Raw genomic sequence first — 20850 nt, forward strand, 5'->3', positions numbered from 1 at the left:
GTTATCCCTCGTTAATTGTGCACTTTTCTGAAATTATTTTGTGGACCATCTTGTAATTACAAACTGTTATTACCTTTTAAACAGATAGAATCTTCTTAAACTGGTCTTAGCTAGTTTACGTTGTCTTAAGCAGGTCTCACAATATGACCCTTCTGAAATACGCCAACAAAAAAAAAACACTTTAAAACCAAGTTATCAGGCAGTAAAACCAGCAAACCATCGTTTGTTTAATTAGGTTACTATACATTTAGTCAGATATTATTATGAATAACCCATCCAAAAATCTCATGATTTGTTTTATTGAAACTAGCCAGAGCTGCTTCTGGTCAGGAGTTTCAGGTACTTTTCGGCTCGTCAGTCTGCTTTTAGAGGGCTTTTTGGTGTTTTACAGTTGGTCAGTCAGGTCTGGTTTCAGAAGGTGTTGGCTATTTTCTGGCTGATCAGGTTGGTTTCAGGGTGTTTGTGGCTATTTTCAAGTTTGGGATTTTGCCCATTTCTCAGCTGGTTTAATTGTCATTTTTCATTTCATTTGGTCTGGTTGGTTTTAGACTCTGGAGCACTAGGAGGCCAACTCAAATCAGCCAAGACCAGCAAACAGTCTCAGACTGGTTTAACCATTTATTTATTTATTTATTCATACGAAACTCCTATGTGTCACTTGTGATTGAGGTCTGGATGAGTCACCCATGTTCCCTTGAATAGTTTTCTCTATTTTACACATTATAAGTGAGTCAAAGCGCCCTACCTCTTAAACACAGAGGACAAGTCCATCCGCCCCCATTGAATTCACAGAAGCGCTGCGGGGCGAAATTGCGCACTGAGCACGCCATGCTCTCCATCGGGACCCAAGAAGAAAGACACGCCAAAACTACTGATCCCGAGCCCGTCCTGTGATTATCTGCAGTCAGGTGTACAGGCGGAAACATGCCTGCATTCCGTTGTCAGGGAAAGCGAAGAAAGTAAGGAGACACGGCTGATTTGTTTTTAATATTCCCATGTTCCACATGAGGGAGGTTAAGGTGAGTACGCGCACGCACACCCACAGCGTAAACGAATGCGCGGTTGAATGCCATCGTTGGTTACTTTACATTCCTTATAGGGGTTGTCTAGTGAAATGATTTGAATGTATCCTATGATCTTTTTCAGACTGGATAGGTGCTTGGCACTGCGCGCGTTATTTACCGTCTGTATTACTGTAACTACATTGAGACTTTTTCGTTATAGATCGGAGAAAGCATTTGTGTATTAGTGTTGCTTTTTTCTGGGCTTGTGACCTGCTCAGGTGTTATTGGAAGCCCTTTAACAGATGATGTTGCCACGCTGGAAACACTGGTAAGTTTTGCAAAATTAGTTTTATTCATTGTTTTCTTGCTTACTGTGTATTGACTTGTTGTGGAACCCTACTGGACAAAGAGTTCAAATCCAGCTTGCGATGTTTTATTGGTCTCTCAAACCGATCTGAAAGCTGTTTTTCGAGGGGATTTGAGCATGTTTTCATCTGGTCTGGACTAGTTGAATACTAGTTTAGCCATGCAGTGAGACCATCTAAACAGACTTAGACTAGCTTGGCTAGGCTGGGAGATTAACAAACATTCTAGTTTTAGCTGTTTTTCCCAGCAGGGAAATCAGTAGGATTTCACTTTTGTCTAGTCAGGACTTTTTCCTGGTATACAACCAACCAAAATTCTTGTTTTGTCAACCCATCAGAGTGACAATATTCCCAATGACTACAGAATACCTATCAGCTTCATCACCAAGGATGTGGTAAGTGTGATGCATGCCAATATTTGATGATACGGTTGACTAAGTTTGCTCTATTGTTCATGCGGATACATTTCCAGTGGCCCGAAATCATATTTGCACACTTTGAGCCACACTTTATGTATGAATTTTATTTGTATTTCAATCAAAATATCAAATAACTATGTGGCAAACAAATGGTGCCAAAGCTTATCTTTGAACTAACTTCATTTTCTGATTATCTGATGTTTTTTAACTTGCTGGGGAATTTTAGTGAATGCATAAAGTTAGTTCCCTTAGCAGGTTCACATACATTTGCATTTTTAAGTGTGGCTTAAGTGTCCAAATACATTTTAGCGCCATTTTTAGATAAAACATTATGTATGAAAGAGTTGTGTTTTGTGACAGTTCCAGAAGTGACGCCTATAAGCATTTTTCTTTTCTAATATCTAAGGGTGGAGCTTGCTGGCTATATGTGAACCTGAATCACGTTGAAAGCAGTTTAAAAACATTGGCCCGAAAGTTTGGCAACCTGTCCACCAATAAAGCGAACATCACTATTTTTGTAACAATGCTGGAGGGTTTTCGTTTCACTCTGGACAATGAGGAGCTGGTAATTTCCTTGCATTTACATTTGCATTCTTTGAAACGTTGTCGTGGCTGTCGGTTCACTCTGGATTGTTTGTCTTCTCTAGGAGGTGACAATGCAAACATTCGAGTGCCACTACAGAAGGGGAAAGTGGCTGACTAGACGTTACTTTAACCATGTTAAAGAGGTTCTTACAGCGGCTGGATCAACGCTTGGCAAATTTCATGACTGCACACCTCCTCCTTGCAAAACCCCACCAGCTCCTCCTTTCACACCAGGTGAGTGTGCAAAATATATATATGTTTTTTTCTCATGTATATGATGCATGAGAAGGTCTAGATTGAATCTTTTTATGGAAAAAAATATATAATTCTGCGGAACGGATGTGAAGATGATAAATCAAAGAACCGGGGATAAGAACAACCAATTCTCCAGAAAACTGCTGTCTTTCAGAGTTCCAAGGAGGATGCTTCCATCTGGGCTGCACATGAATTTCTTAAAGCTTGAGCACATGCATGCAAAATTTGAGCACGTGTGCAAAACACACAATATAGCAGTTAAATCGGTAGATATGTTGTTTGTAAAACAGGAGTGTAGCACTCTCTAAGCATGCGATAACATTCTAGAGAAGCATGTGAAACCATTTGCAGGAGATCCAGCAAGAGAATGCCTTCACAAAGCCCAGACTACAACCCTTTACTGTATAAATTTTTTGTTTTATTCACAGTCTTTCTCTTGTATTCTTTAAATATATAAATATAAAAAATTATATATATTCTTTTTCATTTCCTATACATTTAGTCAATATTACGTTGAGAAAGTGCTAAATTCAATATTCAAACATTTCAAAATAATATAAATTTTTTCAACATTTAGCCGAATATGTAAAAACTGTCCTTGTTGTGAGAACCTGAGCTCATTAAATAATAACATTATAATGACTACATTATTGCAGTAGAGTATTATGAATTATTTATGATTTGTTTATACATTGTGTGTGTTTTAATGCATTGTGCATTAAATGCAGAAAGACCGTATTCTGATTAGCATGTAACTTAGTTTAGGTTTTCTGTGGCATTCGTGTCAAGTTTGTAATAGATAGTAAATCTCATGTATAGTATGTGTTTCAGTAACATTACAAACAGTTTTAAATTTTACAAGCTTTCATTCACAATTCAGTTACAGCTTTCGCCACTAAAGTGGATAATTTTAATCTAGGTTAATTATAATCTAGATTTTTCTCGAAAAATGTTGTTAGTCCATCTTGCAGTCTTATACTTTTCATATAATATTCTCTTGGCCAACAGTAATTAAAATATATTATTGTCATCATAACTTAATTAATTAATTAGTCTTTATAAAAAAAAATGGTCTTCGTTGTATCAATATTTTTTGTTAATGATATTGAGGAGACTAACAATGAATCTCTGATGCTCTTATGTCTAATTGAAAGTGAATCCCCACAGCCATGTCCCAACATAGTGGAAAGCCTTGCAAGAAAAATGGAAGCCGTTAGGGAAAATTAAACACCTCATTAATGTCAATGCTTTTTAAATGAAATGCTCAACAAACACAAAAGGGTGTGTCATTTGGGTGTCCACATACTTCATGCTGTTTAGTGTACTGTACACGTAAGAGCTAAGAAGGGAATGTGCTTTTATGTTCTGCCAGGTCAAAGCAGACAGCAAAACGGTATGAACGGAGCGACTCATGTGCTCTTGGCGCTGCTCATCATCCCTAGCACGGCAGTTCTGGTCCTCACTGTCAGGATGGTAAGTTAGTACCCTTATATACCTTTACAAAGTATAGCCATGTTTACCAGCAGCAGAGGCTTGCATCATAATTGTGAGGAAGCCCCGAAGGCGCTCAATGAAATTTTTGGCATTTTTGCATTGACAACGCTCTGCTTTGAGAACACCCATATTTGCATGTCTCAGTGCAGTGAACTTAATTATGATAGAAAGGACTTGTCATTCATCAAAATGATCTCAATCTGTACCTATCCGCAGGTATTTAGAAGAAGCGACTGCTGTGTGCAAAGAATGCATGAAGTCAGCTTGAATGAGCCCCACGACGGAGCTGAAGAAAGCAGAACCGAGCCCCACAGCGGAGGGCTCCCTAATTCCAGCTCTAGCAGCCAACAGGACAGGTAGCAGTCTGTTAATTGCAACATGTCTTTGTCTGTTTACCAGTTAGTAAACAAGACTTAACAAAGCCTTTTTTTTCCATCAACATGTGGCATCCTTTCAGGGCGTGGGTGGATTCTTTAGGGTGTGCAGACACAGAGGTTTAAATTAAAAATGCATGAGGAAACTCATTGGAAATTGGCAGTGTTTTGTGGTGAAAATCTCCGGGTTTATGAAGCGGACAATGAAGGGATTACTTTGGCTGTTCCAGGAGGGATACATGGGATGGTTCTAAACTTACTCATCAAGCCTTACCTGCTCATCACAAAAAAAAAATTAAGCTGAAGAGACGAATCGCAACTTGTGTCCATCTTAACCAATCAATGAGAGTCTGTTATTATGGGATGCCATCCTAAAAACTATGGGATAATTTCATCCGGCAGGAAGTGTGGCTCTTTGATGAGCGCATTGGTTGGTCTGCTGCGATGCCCGCGGCAGCTTGCTGGCTTTGAGGAACGCTGCTGGTCCTGCAGGCCTCCTCAAGGAGGATAAATGGCTTTTTTGTGTCAGCGCCCCATTGCATGAGGACGGTGGTTTATTTTACACCAGAAAACATCTTTGGAACAGAGCATGGGCTTGTCTTGAAATACGTTTGATTTACAGCTTGGACAACGATGCAAAGATTTTTGGCATTTACTACTCATTTGGTAACCAATACTAAACCTGACAGGATCCTCAGAAGATCCATTTCTTCTGAAGAAGGAGGTATCTGACGTATCTCGTTTCATCCAGCTTTAACACATTCAAACTCTGTCTTTCTCAAACAAACACATTCTGGCCGGAAGAACCAAACTTCTCCGTCGATCTTGAGAGGGTCTGCAATCCAGGTCATCGGTCCGACTGCGTTTTATTAACTCGCACACTCCAGCGGCGCAACAAGAGCTGATTGTTTTCGTGACAACACGGGGAAACCCAGTGAGCATGAGAAAAGAGCTCTCATGGTAAAGATGTAACATCAACATGACTCATGTCCCATAATTCAATCTCACTTGCTAGCATCTCTTGATCATTCCGGTGTCTTGTTTTCCTGCTCGCTGTAACTCAATAACATTATCTTGAGATTAAGACCAACTGATTAGAATCGATTTTTCAATGTTCAGATCAGATAGATTAGTCAATGTTCATGCTGCTTCTTTCTGTACAACAGTGTTTGCATGCTTAAGCTGCACTTAATGTTTGACTTTCAATGCATTTTTAACAAAATATCAAACCAGGTTACCTTTAGGCTATTTTGAAGAAATAAACACAATTTTCACTTTTGGTTTCAAACTAGAAAATAATACATGTGTGACCCTAGACTACAAAACCAGTTTTACGTGTCAATTGTTCGAAATGTAGATTTATGCATCATCTGAAAGTGGAATAAAACTTTCCATTGATGTATGGTTTATTAGGATCGGACATTATTTGGCCGAGATACAACTACTTGAAAATCTGCTAAGAATATATCCCAGCGACCTAAGACTGGTTTTGTGGTCCAGGGTAACACATATTGTACACATTTGAGAAAACATTTTCAACTGCTGAACTACAAAGTATGAAATTACTTTAAACCAGTTGACTGAAATTATTGCAGAAACTAGATAAGCTGTTTTTGCATTTGGTTTGTTGATGCCACTTGGTTTGATATTTTCTACGTAGCCTAATGCAGTTCATACATTATATGTGACTTAAGGGTTCAAATACTTCTGCCATAATTTCAGGAAATATCACCTTAAATTTCTATGTGTTCTGCGCAAAGCTGGCCTTTGGCTTCAGAATAATTCCTTGAGTCATATCAATCAAGTCATGATCACTGGCGTGAGTAAAAGGGAAAACTGCAGACCGACATATGTTTTGGGGTAATCATTCCTCATAGTCACACTGCCTGATAGGAGCTATAACACTATTAAAGTGTGAGAATTAACCTAGTCTACAGTAGCATTCAAACCATTAGCACTATCAATGTGCATATGAGATACTTCAGATCAGTGCTGCGCCAACCCAATCTCATGGCAATTCATACATATTTTACGAGGCTGGTAATTTACACGAATGCGTACGACCTCACTCATACAAATTCATAGGATTTTGGCCAAAACGTACATATTTTATCAGCTGCACAATTCATTTGAATGAATTTGTACAACTGACCTACAGCTAACCTCACCCCTAAACCAACCTCTCTTTGGGGTCTAGACAAAACGTACAAAATTGTACGAGTAAGGTCATACGAAAAATACATACAAATTGGTCGTGAGATAGCATTGGCTGCGCCTTGCTTTCACCGGTGATCGATGCCTTTGAATAAAAGCTTCGTTAAGCTTCAAAATTTTTGTTAATCATTTGTTTCAAACCAGTGGTTCGGAGCGTGTTTCAAACTGCCAAAGACAAGTGATTTCGATAAACAAGGCTTTTTTTTCTTCTTTTTTTTTCACCCCTTTTCAACCCTAATTGTCACATTATAAGAGCAGCATAAACATTCTTCAAAACGTCTCATTTTGTGTTCCACGACAGTCCTGAGAAACATTAAAGTGAGTAAATGATACAGTTTTCATTTTTAGATCAACTATTCCCTCAAAATACAACCTAAAATATCCTTTTATGCTATTTTTGAATAACTTATGTCACTTTCCCAGCACATCCCAGACAGTCTAGATAATCACCATTGACTCACTATGCATCACTCTGTCCAGAGCAGAATCAGGTGCTGGCAGTGGAAATCTCAAGCTTCTCTCAATGTAACCTTCTCATTGTCTCCATCAATGCGTGCGCTGTCAACTGTTGTCGTAAAGCATGACTGCCAACTCATAACCGCACGAGGTCGGTAATGTCAGCCTAGCTACTAACAACCGCAGAGTGACCATAACAAAGGGCCCTCTCATGCGGATAGACACGCCGCTCTTTATGGCCTATAGAGAGTGTCGTCCATCAAACTTCACTCAAAGCCCACTCTTGACTCGCCGACTCAGCTTCCGACACACACACACACACACACACACACTAAAAGGCTCCCAGTGTCATTAGCATCAACTCTTGACTCATAAAGCAGGTCTGAGTGTGCAGTGATTTACAAAACACCCTCTCGAATCATCCAAATATCACAAATGAGAGCAAGGAATCTCTGTGGCATGAAAAGCAAAGGATGACTAATGGTTTACACGCATCTTAAATACAGTTTGTGTGATTTTCTTTTTTTTTCTATTGATTACTAATAATCAATAATATAAATATAGCACTTGTATATAAAACATGTTTATTTTTAATTGTATGGTTCAAGTAGAAATCATGTAGATTTTTATTCAGATTCTTTATTTAAAAAAAACTTTTTACCATATAACAGTGTTTTAATTGTTATTGTTGCTGTGTGGATTGTCTCATATTGGTTATAATTTCAGGTCAGTATTCATATTACACTTTTACTCAGTTATTAAATTTCATGTAAACTTGTCATGGGGCATTACAATAATTACAATAAAATGGAAAATCTGCCAGAAAAATGAGTTAATTGTCTGTCATCAAACCCTGAGTTCTGACTTCTACAGAAATATTTTGTCTTAAAAAGCCTTTGACCTGAGAGTTCTGGAATGAATTGTTCGAGAAAAAGATGCTGGTTGTCTTTAAAAATGACAAATGATACTCCTGGGAACAGGCACTAACCTGAATTTAGTGAAACAAAACAATGGTTTTACGAGAATCTGGCTTCAGTAATCATCAGGATGGTAGCTCTGATGGTAGCTCTGGTGCTGCATGTATCCCTGACCATAACTGCCATTGTAGCTCTGCTGGTATTGCAGATTATGATGGCCACTGTACATTTGACTGTTATCAAGTTCGTAAGATTCAGGATTTTTATACTGGTCATAATTCTCATCAACATATCCACCATGATGATAGTAGCCATTGTGCATTTGAGGGTCGTAGGTTTGAGTATCAAACAGCTGATTTTCCATACTGTGCTGCTGGATTTCAGGCTGCGCTGCAGGATTCTCCTCCATGGCGTTCAGTAGATTACTGGGATGCAGTTCCCTCGTCTTACGGCCGATGCATTTGTAGGTTTGGATGCCAAAGATAAACTGCAGAATCTGAGCATTACAAGACAAAATGATTACATTTTTATATGTAAAAATGTAAAATTCCAAGAAAAATGTAATATTCCAGAAATATTCCAAGGTAAATAAAAATTCAGCTCCAGTCACTAAAATGCATACTATATTATTTTATATTTTATTTTATTCCATGTTAAATACAAATGAAGCTTAATCACTACTATAAATTAGATTATACACTTGCAAAGGAGAGATATCCAACAATTATATATATATTTATTTATTTATATTTATTTATTTATTTATTTATTTTGTTTTCATGTATGCTGAATGTGAACTTGCACCTTATAACTTGAACTGCATTATCTGCTTCCAAGGGAGAATATATAAAAATGTTTTATTATTATTTATTTATTTATTTTATCTTATTTTAGGTTGAATATATGTTAAGATCAATCACTGAAATGATTTGAATTATATACTTTGTATTATAATTTTTGGGTTTGATTTTTTCTGTACAAGCTAAAAATGCTTAACTTAATGCTTTATGCACATCCAAGGGAGAATTTTTTTTTTTTTTTTACTGTATTTTATTTTATTTTTTTATTCATTTTAGGTTAAATACAAATAAAGCTCTATGACTGAAATGAATTGCATTGCAAGGTAGAAATATACAACAGTTATTTTATTTTTCTTATTTATTTCTTATTTATTTACCAATCAGCTTGTGTTAACTTCAGTTCCAAGGGAGAAACATACAACAGTTATTTATTATTTATATTTATTTATTATAAGTCCAAGGAGCTTGTCTTTTATATCTAATTAAGTTACATATGTGAAAAATGTGTTTTTTATTTTTTGGTCTCTCCTTACCTGAATCAAAAGAAGCCCAACGTCCATTCCAAATATTAAGATTATATTCATCTCTAGCCAGTCCACTAGAACCTTCTCACAACCCTATCACCAAAAAACTGCTTTAGTATGCAAATTAAAAGAAGGAGGATAACTAAAGAGGATGTAATGATGGAAAAAAGGCAACATATGTAACCGTTTCATAGATGTCTGATCCTTTTCCAAAGCTGTGTGTTCCAGGCAGAATTACAGGGCAGGTACCATTAAAACAAGAGCAAGGGTAGATGTCAGTCTCCCCCAGCGACTCAATAACTGTGTTGTTCCTCCATTCATTTGAGGTTAGCAAACCACAGCATTGTGCCTACAGTGAAAAAATACACTAATATCAAAACATACCTTCCTATAGCTGATTGTTAGCTAAAATAGTCACAATCATCATCCAGTCATCTTGCTTTCAGTATAAATCAGCCACGTACAGAAGTCTGCACACTGTCTAGAAGTTTCCAAGATGTATGGGTTTCATTTCCTCCATACTCCATAATGATCTCGTCCACATTATCCCTCAAAAACTGCTCAATCTGGTAACATTCGAAACATGTGTTAGACAATTTGTTTAATCACTTTATCATTGGGACCTCGTGTGTGAAGTCGAAGCCAGCTGTGTTTTCCGTTGCAGTACTAATAATTTATGCAAAGACTTGCCGTGTTTCTTCGTATCAATAGCACGAAGGTGATGAAAAGCTGACCCAGTATGATGACGATCAAGAAGCACAGATACTGAAAATACAGAGGAGAGGAAATGTTCACAGCAAGCTTTCATTGCATTATTAGTGTCTTTGTGCACTCCATGAATTATGCTTACAAATATGATGAAGCATCTGCTCTCAAAATAGGCACCAGCACAACCCAGCAAGGACACACCAACCACAACAAGACCAATGAAAAACAGCCCCCCAGCCACCACCTTCACTTCCTGTCCTGAAAGACCACAGGTTTTGCTTCATTAATACACCAAAATCACATTAAATGCCACTAAAAATGGGCTACGGTAAACCATACTGGTATACTACTTTTTAATAGAGATAACATCATGTCCTAATACATTATTCTAGGTAATCTGAGGCAAATTGCAATAACATGCATTATGTAAGCTGCTATTTTGAATAATGATAGACTAGGACAAACAGGAAAACTCACCAGAGCTGAGAACACTTACAAAGCTGTCCTTATCAAATAGAATCCAAGCAGAACACGCAAAAATGCTGATGCCAAGAATCTGTCAAGATCATGTAAATTGTTACTTGTTTGTACATGTAGCCATGCATGAATTAAGATGTTTTATTTGACGAGTGCAGAAGTCTGCCTTTGCACACTGCTGGCAGAAAACAAGCTTAATTACGGGCTGCATGTCAATGTCCACCGTATGATTAATATATTTGACTGCAGTCCAGGAAGTTCTTTCATTGTAAGTGATAAACAAGAAATGTCTCTCAAATCCATGCCAGTAACGTACAGATCTTTTGTTATTCCATCTTACCACAAAGAAGGAATTGACAAGCATTAGGAAGAATTTCAAGATCAGAAGTTTGTCGTCTGCTTTCATGTTGCCTTTAACAAACTGTCAAAGCTTCACATGAAATCTAAAGGCTAGGCTGAGTAGAAACAGAAAACAGAGGTAAGTCACAAGAAGATCATATTACTTGATGAATATAAATTAAAAACAAAATTCCATGTTTAAATACCACTTTTTAAAGAATTACCTGTATTGTTAAACCAGTTCTCCTCGTTATTCGTCAAATCTGGTATGGTAGACGTCTAAACTGTCGGAAAGATTTTATTTTATACATCCATTTTTTCTTCCCAGGTTCAAGTTTGTGTGTTTCATATAGCATTTGCTACAATAATGGTTTCCTGGAGATCCTTTAAATGCTCAGGCTTAAAGTTCACTTCCTCATAACAAGAACATAAATGATTAACTTGAACCATCACTTGTGTTGTGCTTTACAACAGCATGTGCCTGGTGTTTTCAATTGCAATGAGGGGCTTGGACAGAGTTCAGAATGTGAAAAGTTATCATCTGGTTTATTTCTTTTAACTGTGATTGTGCAATGCATTGTTTAGGTTGTTATTGTTTCTCCAACTTCATACCAATAATTGCCATAGTTTGCAATACCATGTCTTATATATAGCATCAATGTCAGACTCTACAAATCAAAGTAGCGTCACTATTGTACCACCACAATAGTTTTGTGTAAGCTCTATCGTCATCATCACCATCAGTGTTTCCATCAGCCCCCACTGTGACCTTGAAACAATTTGTCTTTTCACCAAGAACTGATTGTAATCTCAAGGGTTGCTCGTTTGAAACCGTATTATATAGACCTACTTGTTAGAAACCTATAGAGTGCGCCACCTTCTGGACAAATACATTAACACAGGTTCGATTGCTCCTACTCGACTAGTACTGCTCCGATATGTCATCGGCTACTCGAGTCTCTCCGTTCTCATTTCCGGTTCAAACGAATGTGTTTCGTTGTAGTTGTGCTCAAGAAGCGGTGGATATAAACACGTTCCAGCAGAGATGTCTACCGCTCTTGAGAGCTACATTAACCGTATCCTTTGATGCACTTCATGATGGTGGGGTTGTGGTGTTTTCTTGACAGTGGTCATGTGTTTCAGTGGGCGCTGTTTGTGGCGCGCGCGATCAAGTGATTTAGCTTGTTGATGAGCATGATGAAGTCATTATCGCGTTTTAGTAATAATATACAAAATATACAGTAAATATGCATGATACAATGTGTGCATGGTATGTTTACCGAGTTATATAGAAATGCATTCATTTAAGGTGTTTAATTGAATTACATTGAATTATTATGCATGCATAATACTTTTAATTACACTACTATTTATACAATGATTATATATTGAACTGCATGTATAGTGTAGTGAGGTATGCATTTATATATCCAGTAACGTTATATATCCACTATACTATATACATAAACTTGATTGCATATGATTATGTCTATGTATGTCTTTATGAGCCTGATATTTCCTTCACTGGCATTATTCAAGGGACTGTTGCTATTGTGACTTCAGATGGCAGAATGATTGTGGTGAGTCTTTCTCATCTCCTTTAGTAACATGCATTAAAAAAGGAGCCTTCTTATGACTATTGTTTTGTGTTTAGGGGACGCTAAAGGGCTTTGATCAGACGATCAATCTCATCCTGGATGAAAGCCACGAGCGGGTGTTCAGCTCTTCCCAGGGCGTAGAGCAGGTGGTTCTGGGACTGTATATTGTCAGAGGCGATAATGTGTATGTATTTGTGCTATTTCTATACATTGTTTAAAGCAGCTTCAGACTTAGATGGATTTTAAAGGCTTGTGTGTTTGTGTTTAAGGGCTGTAATCGGTGAAATTGATGAAGAAACAGATTCCGCACTGGATCTTGGAAACATAAGAGCAGAACCGCTCAATTCTGTGGCACACTGATGCTTCCTGAACCAGGACGGAAAAATCCACGTTTAGAAGAAATTCCGTCTCCCTTTTGAAGACTTAACTTGGACATCTGCAGGCATCGAAAAGCAGCAATATTATTTGCCTTTTTAATCTTGAAGAAAATAGACTGAATGCATATCCATTTTTTACGTGTGTTAAAATAAAAAATTAAGTGGGGAAAGTATTTGATTGAAATATTTATTTTTATTTTTGATGGAGGCAAAAAAACAAGGCGCTGATGACTGATGTGCGTAACTGATTCCTGGTTGAATTCTAGTTAAAATTTAAACTTAATCAAGACTGTCATAAATATAAACCATAAAACATGTTGAATCTCTCAAAGAAATATCCAGGTTATATTTCACAACAACAAAGTCAATGGGAATACAAATATTTTTTTTGCATTGATCAAATGAAACCTATTTTAGAGCCATTATTTTTTTGTGACAGTAAAGCATTTATCAAAAAAAATTACCATAATGTAAAGAATTATAATTTATGGATTTCATTTTCAAAATCACATTAATAAAATTGTTGTCTACTGACATTGTGGAAATTTATCATGAAAATTGTCACAATAGGAAAAAAAAATACTTATTAGTATTACTTTGCTTTTGAATTTGGGATGAACTATGAACTCTCGTTTTTTAGATATGTCTCCAGATATTCAAAAACCGCTTTTATTTTAAGTTTGTTGAAAATTGCAAATTGCATTAGGGCTTCACCATCGCTGCCATGATGGACTACTATCCCTTCTCCAACCTCCATTTATTAAAAACAGATAATCACACTGACTAATTGGTTTGATTAAATAAACGCAGGACGATGCCATTGAAAAATATTAATGAAGCTCCAGTGTTACGCTTTAAAGGCATTTTGAAAAACCAAAACTGAATTCACATTATGAAATCGGATTCCTTTTACCTTCTGACAAATCTATGAATATCTGAAGGCATCATCGTAAATTGTTTTTATACAAGAAGAATGAGAGCTGAGCCTGTAATCTGATATTCTGGAGCTCTTCAAAGGTTTGTTCGTGGGTCGTAATGCTGCAGTTCCTCTGTGAATGAGTGGTGGCAGCATTTCATCTGCCATTCTAGTGTACTAAATCCTGCTCCAACACACCTGTGATTTGTTTGGAGCTTCCAACTGAATTTTACAGGATGTGATTGAGCGGACCTGAGCTACAGTAATGTTCCAGCTACTCTTGAGCAAATATGTTTAAAGATATTCCAGATGCAGAACTCAGATATCAGTGTAGGTCTTTGTCACGTTTTTCTTGTAAAAACTCTTGGTAACAGTACATTCAAAATTGAAATATTTGTTACAAACAAAATATGTTTTAAAAGAGGCTTTTATGACATGGGGTTATCTGGGTGGATGAATTCTGCCACACGTGATACTTTCTCGTACATGTCATGGCTGCCAATGACCAAAGCTTTCTGCAGGCCGGAAAAGTGTGGATTCAGATTAGGGGAATTGTGATGAATCCTGATCCATGATTGACCTGCCAATTGAATCAGAAGGATATCAATACAGATTTGTCTTGATAAACACTGTACAGAGATATAAAGGTAGGATATTTTTTGAAAAACTACTACTACAGTACCACTTGTACTATTTGGGCGCTAAGTATACTGTGCACGGCATGCAAATTTAATATTTTCACATTAGCGAAATGGTGGGTTATATATCCCACAATTTGGCAATATGATTTAATTTTTTATTAGACGTGAAATATGGCCTACTACTCATAGTATAATTGAGTATACCAGATTTAACATTTTCACATTTTTGAAAATGTTTTGTATACAGCATGGCATACTATAGTGGGTGATGTATGCTACAATGCAACTGAACCTATTTCCAGTGTGATTAATGAACTGGAGGAAGATAAAAGATCAACACATTTTTTTATATTATTATTATTAAATATGATCTAATACTCATGGTATGCTTGAATATTTCAGATATAATTGTAGGTGGTTTTTTTTGCAAAAATATTTAGTCTACATCTACAGCACACTATGGTGGATGATGTATCCCACAATGCAATTTGACTCATTTCCACTGTGATGAGTGAAACAGAAGCGATATTAATATCAATCTTGACTCATCATGTGATATGACTGCCAAAGGTTTTATACAAAATTGGATTATAAATCAAATTAAAATAAATAGTTATTTTAAATGACATTTTAAAATAACAGGATTTTATTTCTAGGACTGGCAGCCATTTGCCAAGGTAAACATGCATTGTGGTGAAATGGGTCTTTTATATACGATCGCTATTGCAAATTGTTAAGTGTTCAATATTGAAAACTTTCACATACTATTTTTTAGTAGTTATACTTTTTAGTTAGAAATATACCGTACACATTTTTCATTCCAAACAGTCATATATTGAGATAAATGAGACGAACCTTTCTGTACATGCTGTCCCATCTCAACCAAGATCTCTGCTCCCACACTATGATCGATTTCCTCTCCCGATTTAGTACGGCCTGCGCCTAGTTTATGCAGCACTTCAGCCAGGGCCAAACCGTCAATGTCCAAAACGGCTCCTGTCAATCAAACAGTTCACACACACACACACACACACACAATGGCTGCTGCTGCTGAGATAATGGACGTGATGATTGCATGTAGATGAATAACAGTGAATATTAATAGCGCTCTCTGTGCAATCTTTTTATAATCATGCCTGTGCTGTTAATGTTATGTAAAATAATTAACATATTTGATTTTCAAACGAGAACATGAAAGAATTACCATCATCTAGCACCTTGAGCTCTGTCTGATGCGCTGCACGCTTCATGTGCTCAAAGTAGTCCGTCTCGTTTGAGCACAGGGAATGTGCAACATCTGCAGACACACCCTGAGCCACCAGCATTGCCTCAAACTTTTTCAGGGCTTCTCCATTCTCCAGTTTCACAGCGATTTCAGTTTTCCCACTATCTAGAGTACCGGAGTGGCCACACATCCACAATAGATACCCACCTAAATGCAATGAAAACTTTTATGCCTGATTATTCCAGACAATTGTGGCCAGTATGTTATTGAAAGACATCACAATTAAGTTATATTGTGTGGGTCCTTCTCCTTACCTAAATTTGTGACCAGTTCTTTGAGATCATCTGACCCTCGTCCTTTAAGACACTCAAGTGCTTCACACACCTCGACCGCATTTCCCACACTCTGACCAATGGGAACGTCCATCCGGCTGAGCAATGCCCCGGTCTTCACACCCAGCTTGTTGCCTGCAGTGACCTAAATGGACACCAGTATTGTATAACAGTTAAATTGAGAATCACTTTCACAGATCTTGACTTGGGTTCGAATTTGATTTAAGACTGCAAACAGAATGCAGAATTATAACATTGCCACCTCCCTATTTGCTGAATTGAATACATGTTTCTTATTAGTTCTGATTTAAATAGTGCCCATTTTGTTCTAGAATGTCTTGAGATGCATTTAATAGCATTTTTGCTTTTGACAACCATTTGTAAGATCGATAAATCTTGTATTATCCCTTAATCATAACTAAAGCAAAATATATGCAACAAAATACCACAAATAACAACAACTTTTGTTAAATTCTCAGCCGATTTTCACATGTATGAATGATTCTGAAGACATTATGGCAAATTCTGATTTCCACTTTATCCACTCCTTTGCAGCTTGTAAGTTAAACGATAGATTTTAAATACTTAGTTTTGTCATTACATTGACATTTGACTGCTTTTGTTATGCATTTGTTATGCAGTGCATTAAAGCTGATAAAACGTATTAAAATAAAGTTCATATATGTTGCATGATTATAATAGATGATAATGTAGTGATGGAACGCTAAAAGCTCTCTTACCAGTGACTGAGCAAGCCGCCGAGCGCTATTTAAATCTTTATACAGAGCAGCTCTGCCGAACTTCACGTCTAACACAAGAGCACTCAGACCTTCAGCTCCTTTCTTAGAGATGATGGAGCCTGTGCAGACATGGGCAACAATAATCATAAGATGTGGGCTTAACACTGCAATGAGAAGTTTTTCAGGTTAATCTTACTGATGATAAGAGGAAGACTGTCAACAGTTGATGTGGCGTCTCTGATGGTGTAGAGAACACGATCTGCTGGAACTAGACTCTCTGTCTGTCCCACAATGCAACAGCCCACATCCTCTAGGATCTGCTTCACCTAGAAAAACATAATATATAAAATGCATAGTATATTGTAAGGCTGTAACATTTGGCAGGCCAATCACATAATGAGTCATGAAAATAACTTACAAATAATTAATTGTGTTCATAAATATCAATAAATAAATATCTGGATTGTCACTCTGCATCTGGATATTTTATGAATGTATACATTTTGTGTAATATACTATAAAATTAGGCTAATGTAGTAATAGTACAATAGTAATAACATTTTACTGAATTCTGACTTCTATATTTACCCATTAAGAAGTGTGTTAGGAAATATTGTATATACTAAATCATTGATTTGGGAGAAACGGCATGCTGTGATGAATCAGTACATGGGCTACATTCATTTACATAGATTTAATTATATAAGGATTACAGTCAGTGGTAAAAAATTGATTTGATGACACTCATATTAAATAACAGCATTAATTATGAAATGCTAAAACAGACCATGGAAGACATGGTTAGCAGGATTTTATGAGATCAGTATGTATTAGTCAGTTCCTCATTTAGATGTGGTTTGTATTGAACAGATATTTTTATAGCTATTAAAATTTATAAAAGTTATTTTCTTAACATCCTTCTGCTCATCATGTTTTTAAAAATGTATGCAACCTATAAAGCACCACTTTATATCTTCAAATAAAAATAAGCAACTAAACCAAATTTTTTCCACTAGTGACTCATGAGGCTTTTTTAACCTTGTGTTGCAAAGAGTTACACTGTTATTTGTTAGAACTGTTAGACTGGGGAATTAAATCAGGATAAATTCACATTAACTGTAACTTAAATTAAATTCAGTTTATAATAATAATAAATAACTGATAATACTTAAAGAAATAAAACTAGTCAAACCAGTAAGAGCATGATTACCCGTTCAACTGACTGGTTGACTCTAAACCCAGGTATAGACTCCAGCTTGTCCAGGGTGCCACCTGTATGTGCCAGTCCTCTTCCACTTATCATGGGCACCTAGAAAAAAAAAACCCTACATATCTGAAGTACCTCAGCCGCAATCATTTTAAAATAAATTCAGAGCAGTTGGCAGTGGAAAAAGTGATTGAGTAGAATTGTGCCCAAGGAATAGTACAGAATCGCCAAAATTTCGAATTAATTTCGCATCATAACAATTTAAGAATCATGTTGATTTTTGAGTTCTACAGTTTAAAATAGTACTGGACATTTCCTTTACCTTACAGCCACATGCAGCCAGAGCAGGAGCAAGTGGAAGGCTGACTTTGTCTCCGACTCCACCGGTTGAGTGTTTGTCTACCACAAGCCATTCCTTCGGCCATTTAAACGTCTCTCCAGAGTTCATCATCTCTCTTGTCATTGCCAGGGTTTCTTCATCAGTCATGCCCTTCTGCCATATGGCCATTAGCATAGCACCTGTGCAGGTGCAGCACAATTCTTTTTGAAATATTCCCCCCAAACGTTTTCTTAGCTTGTGTCTAAACTGTAAACTGAGTTGATGTGATTATGCTCTTACCTATTTGACTCTTCTGGATGGCTCCTGATGTGACTCCTTGTACAAAAGTGCTTATTTCTGCTCTGTTGAGTTGGCCACAGTCTCGTTTCAGCTTTATAAGCTCAGGGAAACTAATAGTGTTGTCTTTAGATGACATCTTTACATCGGATTCTGTGTTGTCTTCAGCTGTGTGAGGCATAAAATGGGAATTTTGTCCAGAGGAAATGTTACGTCAAGGGTTAGATTTTAGATCGATTGTGCTAAAGTTGATTTAATTACATAATGACATCTGTCCAGCTAAAAAAAAATAAATAAATAACTAAATAAAAATCTTGCTGTTTATTGAAGTTATCAATTTACATAGAAAACAGAACTGATTTTGTACTTTCTTTTACATGTTAAACTTTAATTTTTATTGTAATATTTCGTAATTTAATAATTATAAAAAAATAATTTGGAAAACGACAAGGTCTCATTACTTAATGCCAGTTAATGTAGGCATATTAACGAACATTAATGAGCAATACATTTACAGTAATGTTAGCGTTAGTTAATAAAAATACAACTGTTCATTGTCAGTGTTAGTTCAGGTTCATTAACATTAACATAAACATCCTATTTGTTTATTTTAATAATGTATTAGTAAACACTGAAACATTAAGAATATTATATGTTTTACATGTGTTAGTCATTGTTAGGTAACAGAAAAAAATATTGGTGTAGAAACTATTTTTAAATTTCACGAAGAATTACAAAGAACTGAATAAAATGCATTGAATAAAACATGACATTTTGAAGTAAAAAGACTAGATGTTATCTTGTAAAATGTAGCTAACTCTTAATCTTTTTTTTCCTGCAGTGCATTAATGTTAACAAATATAATGTTATTGCAAAGTTTTACCTATTAAATAGCCACTGAACCTTTCACTGCAGCTTACATTAATAAATGCAATAATTCACAGGCTATAATTGTCAGTATTATGCAGCTGAACAGTTTAGAATTTTTAATCAAGTATTTATTATGGAGATATAAGCACAACAAAAAAAACAACTATTAAAAGCATTTCATAATGATGCTAGTGAGTTTTTTAGATTATAAAACAATAGATATATTAATGGAAATAGGCTATTATAACCTGTATTTATAGAAATAAATGTATGTGAGATTAGAGGTGTTGGCTTCTCGGCCAATCACCGTCCACTGCAGTTGTAAGAAATAAATGATCTACAATCACTGCAAACATTTGCAAACAGAACATTGCCAATAAATAAATAAATAAAAAGCTAATTCAGTACTGAAAGTGAAAGTGATGGACATGATCAAAACTCCCGTTAAACAGGCGTTTTCTTCTAACATTCACGATTTTGTTTTAAATTGTGATTGAGATAAATATGTAGGCCTGACAAATGTTCGTCTCTTTGTCTTTAATTAGCACAAGTTTACTTGATATTCAAACCCAACATCTGACTGGTCGCACAGATAAACATGATCAAATTTAAAAGCAAACACTTACCTTGTCTTATACCGCAGACAGAGTAAATAGCGGTGGACCGTCCGAATCACTGCACTCTTTCAGAGCATATGTCCGTGACACATTAACCAGCCTCCTGTCAGTCTGACTCTGAACGTGAATGTACTGTCAATAAACCGCCACTGGCATTCATATAACATCAAATTACAGCATTGACTGCCGACGAATTACAGTAGTCATTTTGTCTGATAATTAGCATACATATCTTACGTAATACAAATTATTTTTTTTATCACTTCCTGACAACTTCTATGAATGAAAACAACGCCATTATATTATAGTTAGCCTAGCTTGATATTCGGAGCAACGTGTCCATAACATCAAATACACTCACTTTAGTAGACTACTTTAAAATATGATTGAAAGATATAAGATAACTTGATGCATATGAGTTACTGATCTGTTGGACATTTTATGGAGACCATGCAGGACAATTGTCACACTAGCTTTATGTCAGTAACCAAAGGTTTTGAGTCAAAAGTCCAAACGCATAAATGCTTGTTTTCAATAGCACTGACAATGTCCTCAAACCTGCTAAACTGTGACTTTTCTTGGTGAAGTTTGTCCTCTAAACATACATTTCAATATCATAATTGTAAAGCTGGATCATGTGTTTTTAGACAAGTGAACATCATAAAAACATACCATCAACTAAATGTTATGATGTAATCTTTTAAGATGAAAATGTTGCTGTGCTCTCATGAGAAACATGTTTTATAATAATTGCCGTGTTCAACAATATATTGTGAGTGA

At 36.2% G+C, this 20850-nt stretch overlaps 4 protein-coding genes across 4 annotated transcripts; 2 read left to right on the top strand and 2 right to left on the bottom strand.

Moving 5' to 3' along the window:
• The first annotated feature begins 680 nt into the window (after positions 1 to 680).
• On the top strand, positions 681 to 7997 carry kitlgb (kit ligand b). The gene is made up of 8 exons (XM_026227432.1): positions 681 to 1019; positions 1225 to 1332; positions 1708 to 1764; positions 2195 to 2353; positions 2436 to 2607; positions 4001 to 4101; positions 4339 to 4478; positions 4580 to 7997. Exons 1-8 carry the CDS (start codon positions 996 to 998, stop codon positions 4620 to 4622), a joined length of 804 nt encoding a protein of 267 aa, XP_026083217.1. The 5' UTR covers positions 681 to 995; the 3' UTR covers positions 4623 to 7997.
• A 122-nt stretch (positions 7998 to 8119) lies between these two features.
• Positions 8120 to 11710, bottom strand: LOC113059141 (CD82 antigen). The gene is made up of 9 exons (XM_026227421.1): positions 11156 to 11710; positions 10933 to 11047; positions 10593 to 10671; positions 10258 to 10373; positions 10098 to 10172; positions 9872 to 9973; positions 9592 to 9756; positions 9417 to 9500; positions 8120 to 8579 (listed from the first exon to the last, which is right to left on the bottom strand). Exons 2-9 carry the CDS (start codon positions 10996 to 10998, stop codon positions 8199 to 8201), a joined length of 1068 nt encoding a protein of 355 aa, XP_026083206.1. The 5' UTR covers positions 10999 to 11047; positions 11156 to 11710; the 3' UTR covers positions 8120 to 8198.
• A 144-nt stretch (positions 11711 to 11854) lies between these two features.
• lsm8 (LSM8 homolog, U6 small nuclear RNA associated) lies at positions 11855 to 13079 on the top strand. Its single transcript, XM_026227444.1, has 4 exons — positions 11855 to 12007; positions 12471 to 12511; positions 12586 to 12713; positions 12799 to 13079. The coding sequence occupies exons 1-4, from the start codon at positions 11977 to 11979 to the stop codon at positions 12887 to 12889; spliced, it is 291 nt and encodes a 96-aa protein (XP_026083229.1). The 5' UTR covers positions 11855 to 11976; the 3' UTR covers positions 12890 to 13079.
• An 862-nt stretch (positions 13080 to 13941) lies between these two features.
• Positions 13942 to 20253, bottom strand: tymp (thymidine phosphorylase). Its single transcript, XM_026227455.1, has 10 exons — positions 20080 to 20253; positions 18587 to 18751; positions 18290 to 18486; positions 17971 to 18069; positions 16957 to 17086; positions 16761 to 16879; positions 16003 to 16165; positions 15668 to 15895; positions 15319 to 15459; positions 13942 to 14402 (listed from the first exon to the last, which is right to left on the bottom strand). Exons 2-10 carry the CDS (start codon positions 18720 to 18722, stop codon positions 14251 to 14253), a joined length of 1365 nt encoding a protein of 454 aa, XP_026083240.1. The 5' UTR covers positions 18723 to 18751; positions 20080 to 20253; the 3' UTR covers positions 13942 to 14250.
• Positions 20254 to 20850: the final 597 nt, after the last annotated feature.

This window comes from Carassius auratus, chromosome 4, assembly GCF_003368295.1.
Source record: "Carassius auratus strain Wakin chromosome 4, ASM336829v1, whole genome shotgun sequence".
In the NCBI taxonomy this organism is placed as follows: domain Eukaryota; kingdom Metazoa; phylum Chordata; class Actinopteri; order Cypriniformes; family Cyprinidae; genus Carassius; species Carassius auratus.

Excerpts from the sequence above, each read along its gene's own strand:
- kitlgb (XM_026227432.1), top strand. The coding sequence starts at position 996 with ATGTTCCACATGAGGGAGGTTAAG. Across the intron at positions 1,765-2,194 it reads GCTTCATCACCAAGGATGTG|GGTGGAGCTTGCTGGCTATA; the intron begins GTAAGTGTGATG and ends CTAATATCTAAG. Across the intron at positions 2,608-4,000 it reads AGCTCCTCCTTTCACACCAG|GTCAAAGCAGACAGCAAAAC; the intron begins GTGAGTGTGCAA and ends ATGTTCTGCCAG.
- LOC113059141 (XM_026227421.1), bottom strand. The coding sequence starts at position 10,998 with ATGAAAGCAGACGACAAACTTCTGATCTTGAAATTCTTCCTAATGCTT. Across the intron at positions 10,173-10,257 it reads GCAGATGCTTCATCATATTT|TATCTGTGCTTCTTGATCGT; the intron begins GTAAGCATAATT and ends CTGTATTTTCAG. Across the intron at positions 9,501-9,591 it reads GATCAGACATCTATGAAACG|GGTTGTGAGAAGGTTCTAGT; the intron begins GTTACATATGTT and ends TTTTGGTGATAG.
- lsm8 (XM_026227444.1), top strand. The coding sequence starts at position 11,977 with ATGTCTACCGCTCTTGAGAGCTACATTAACC. Across the intron at positions 12,008-12,470 it reads TCTTGAGAGCTACATTAACC|GGACTGTTGCTATTGTGACT; the intron begins GTATCCTTTGAT and ends GCATTATTCAAG. Across the intron at positions 12,512-12,585 it reads CAGATGGCAGAATGATTGTG|GGGACGCTAAAGGGCTTTGA; the intron begins GTGAGTCTTTCT and ends TTTTGTGTTTAG.
- tymp (XM_026227455.1), bottom strand. The coding sequence starts at position 18,722 with ATGTCATCTAAAGACAACACTATTAGTTTCCCTGAGCTTATAAAGCTG. Across the intron at positions 15,896-16,002 it reads AGAACTGGTCACAAATTTAG|GTGGGTATCTATTGTGGATG; the intron begins GTAAGGAGAAGG and ends CATTGCATTTAG. Across the intron at positions 14,403-15,318 it reads GGGACAGCATGTACAGAAAG|GTCAATCATGGATCAGGATT; the intron begins GTTCGTCTCATT and ends TTCAATTGGCAG.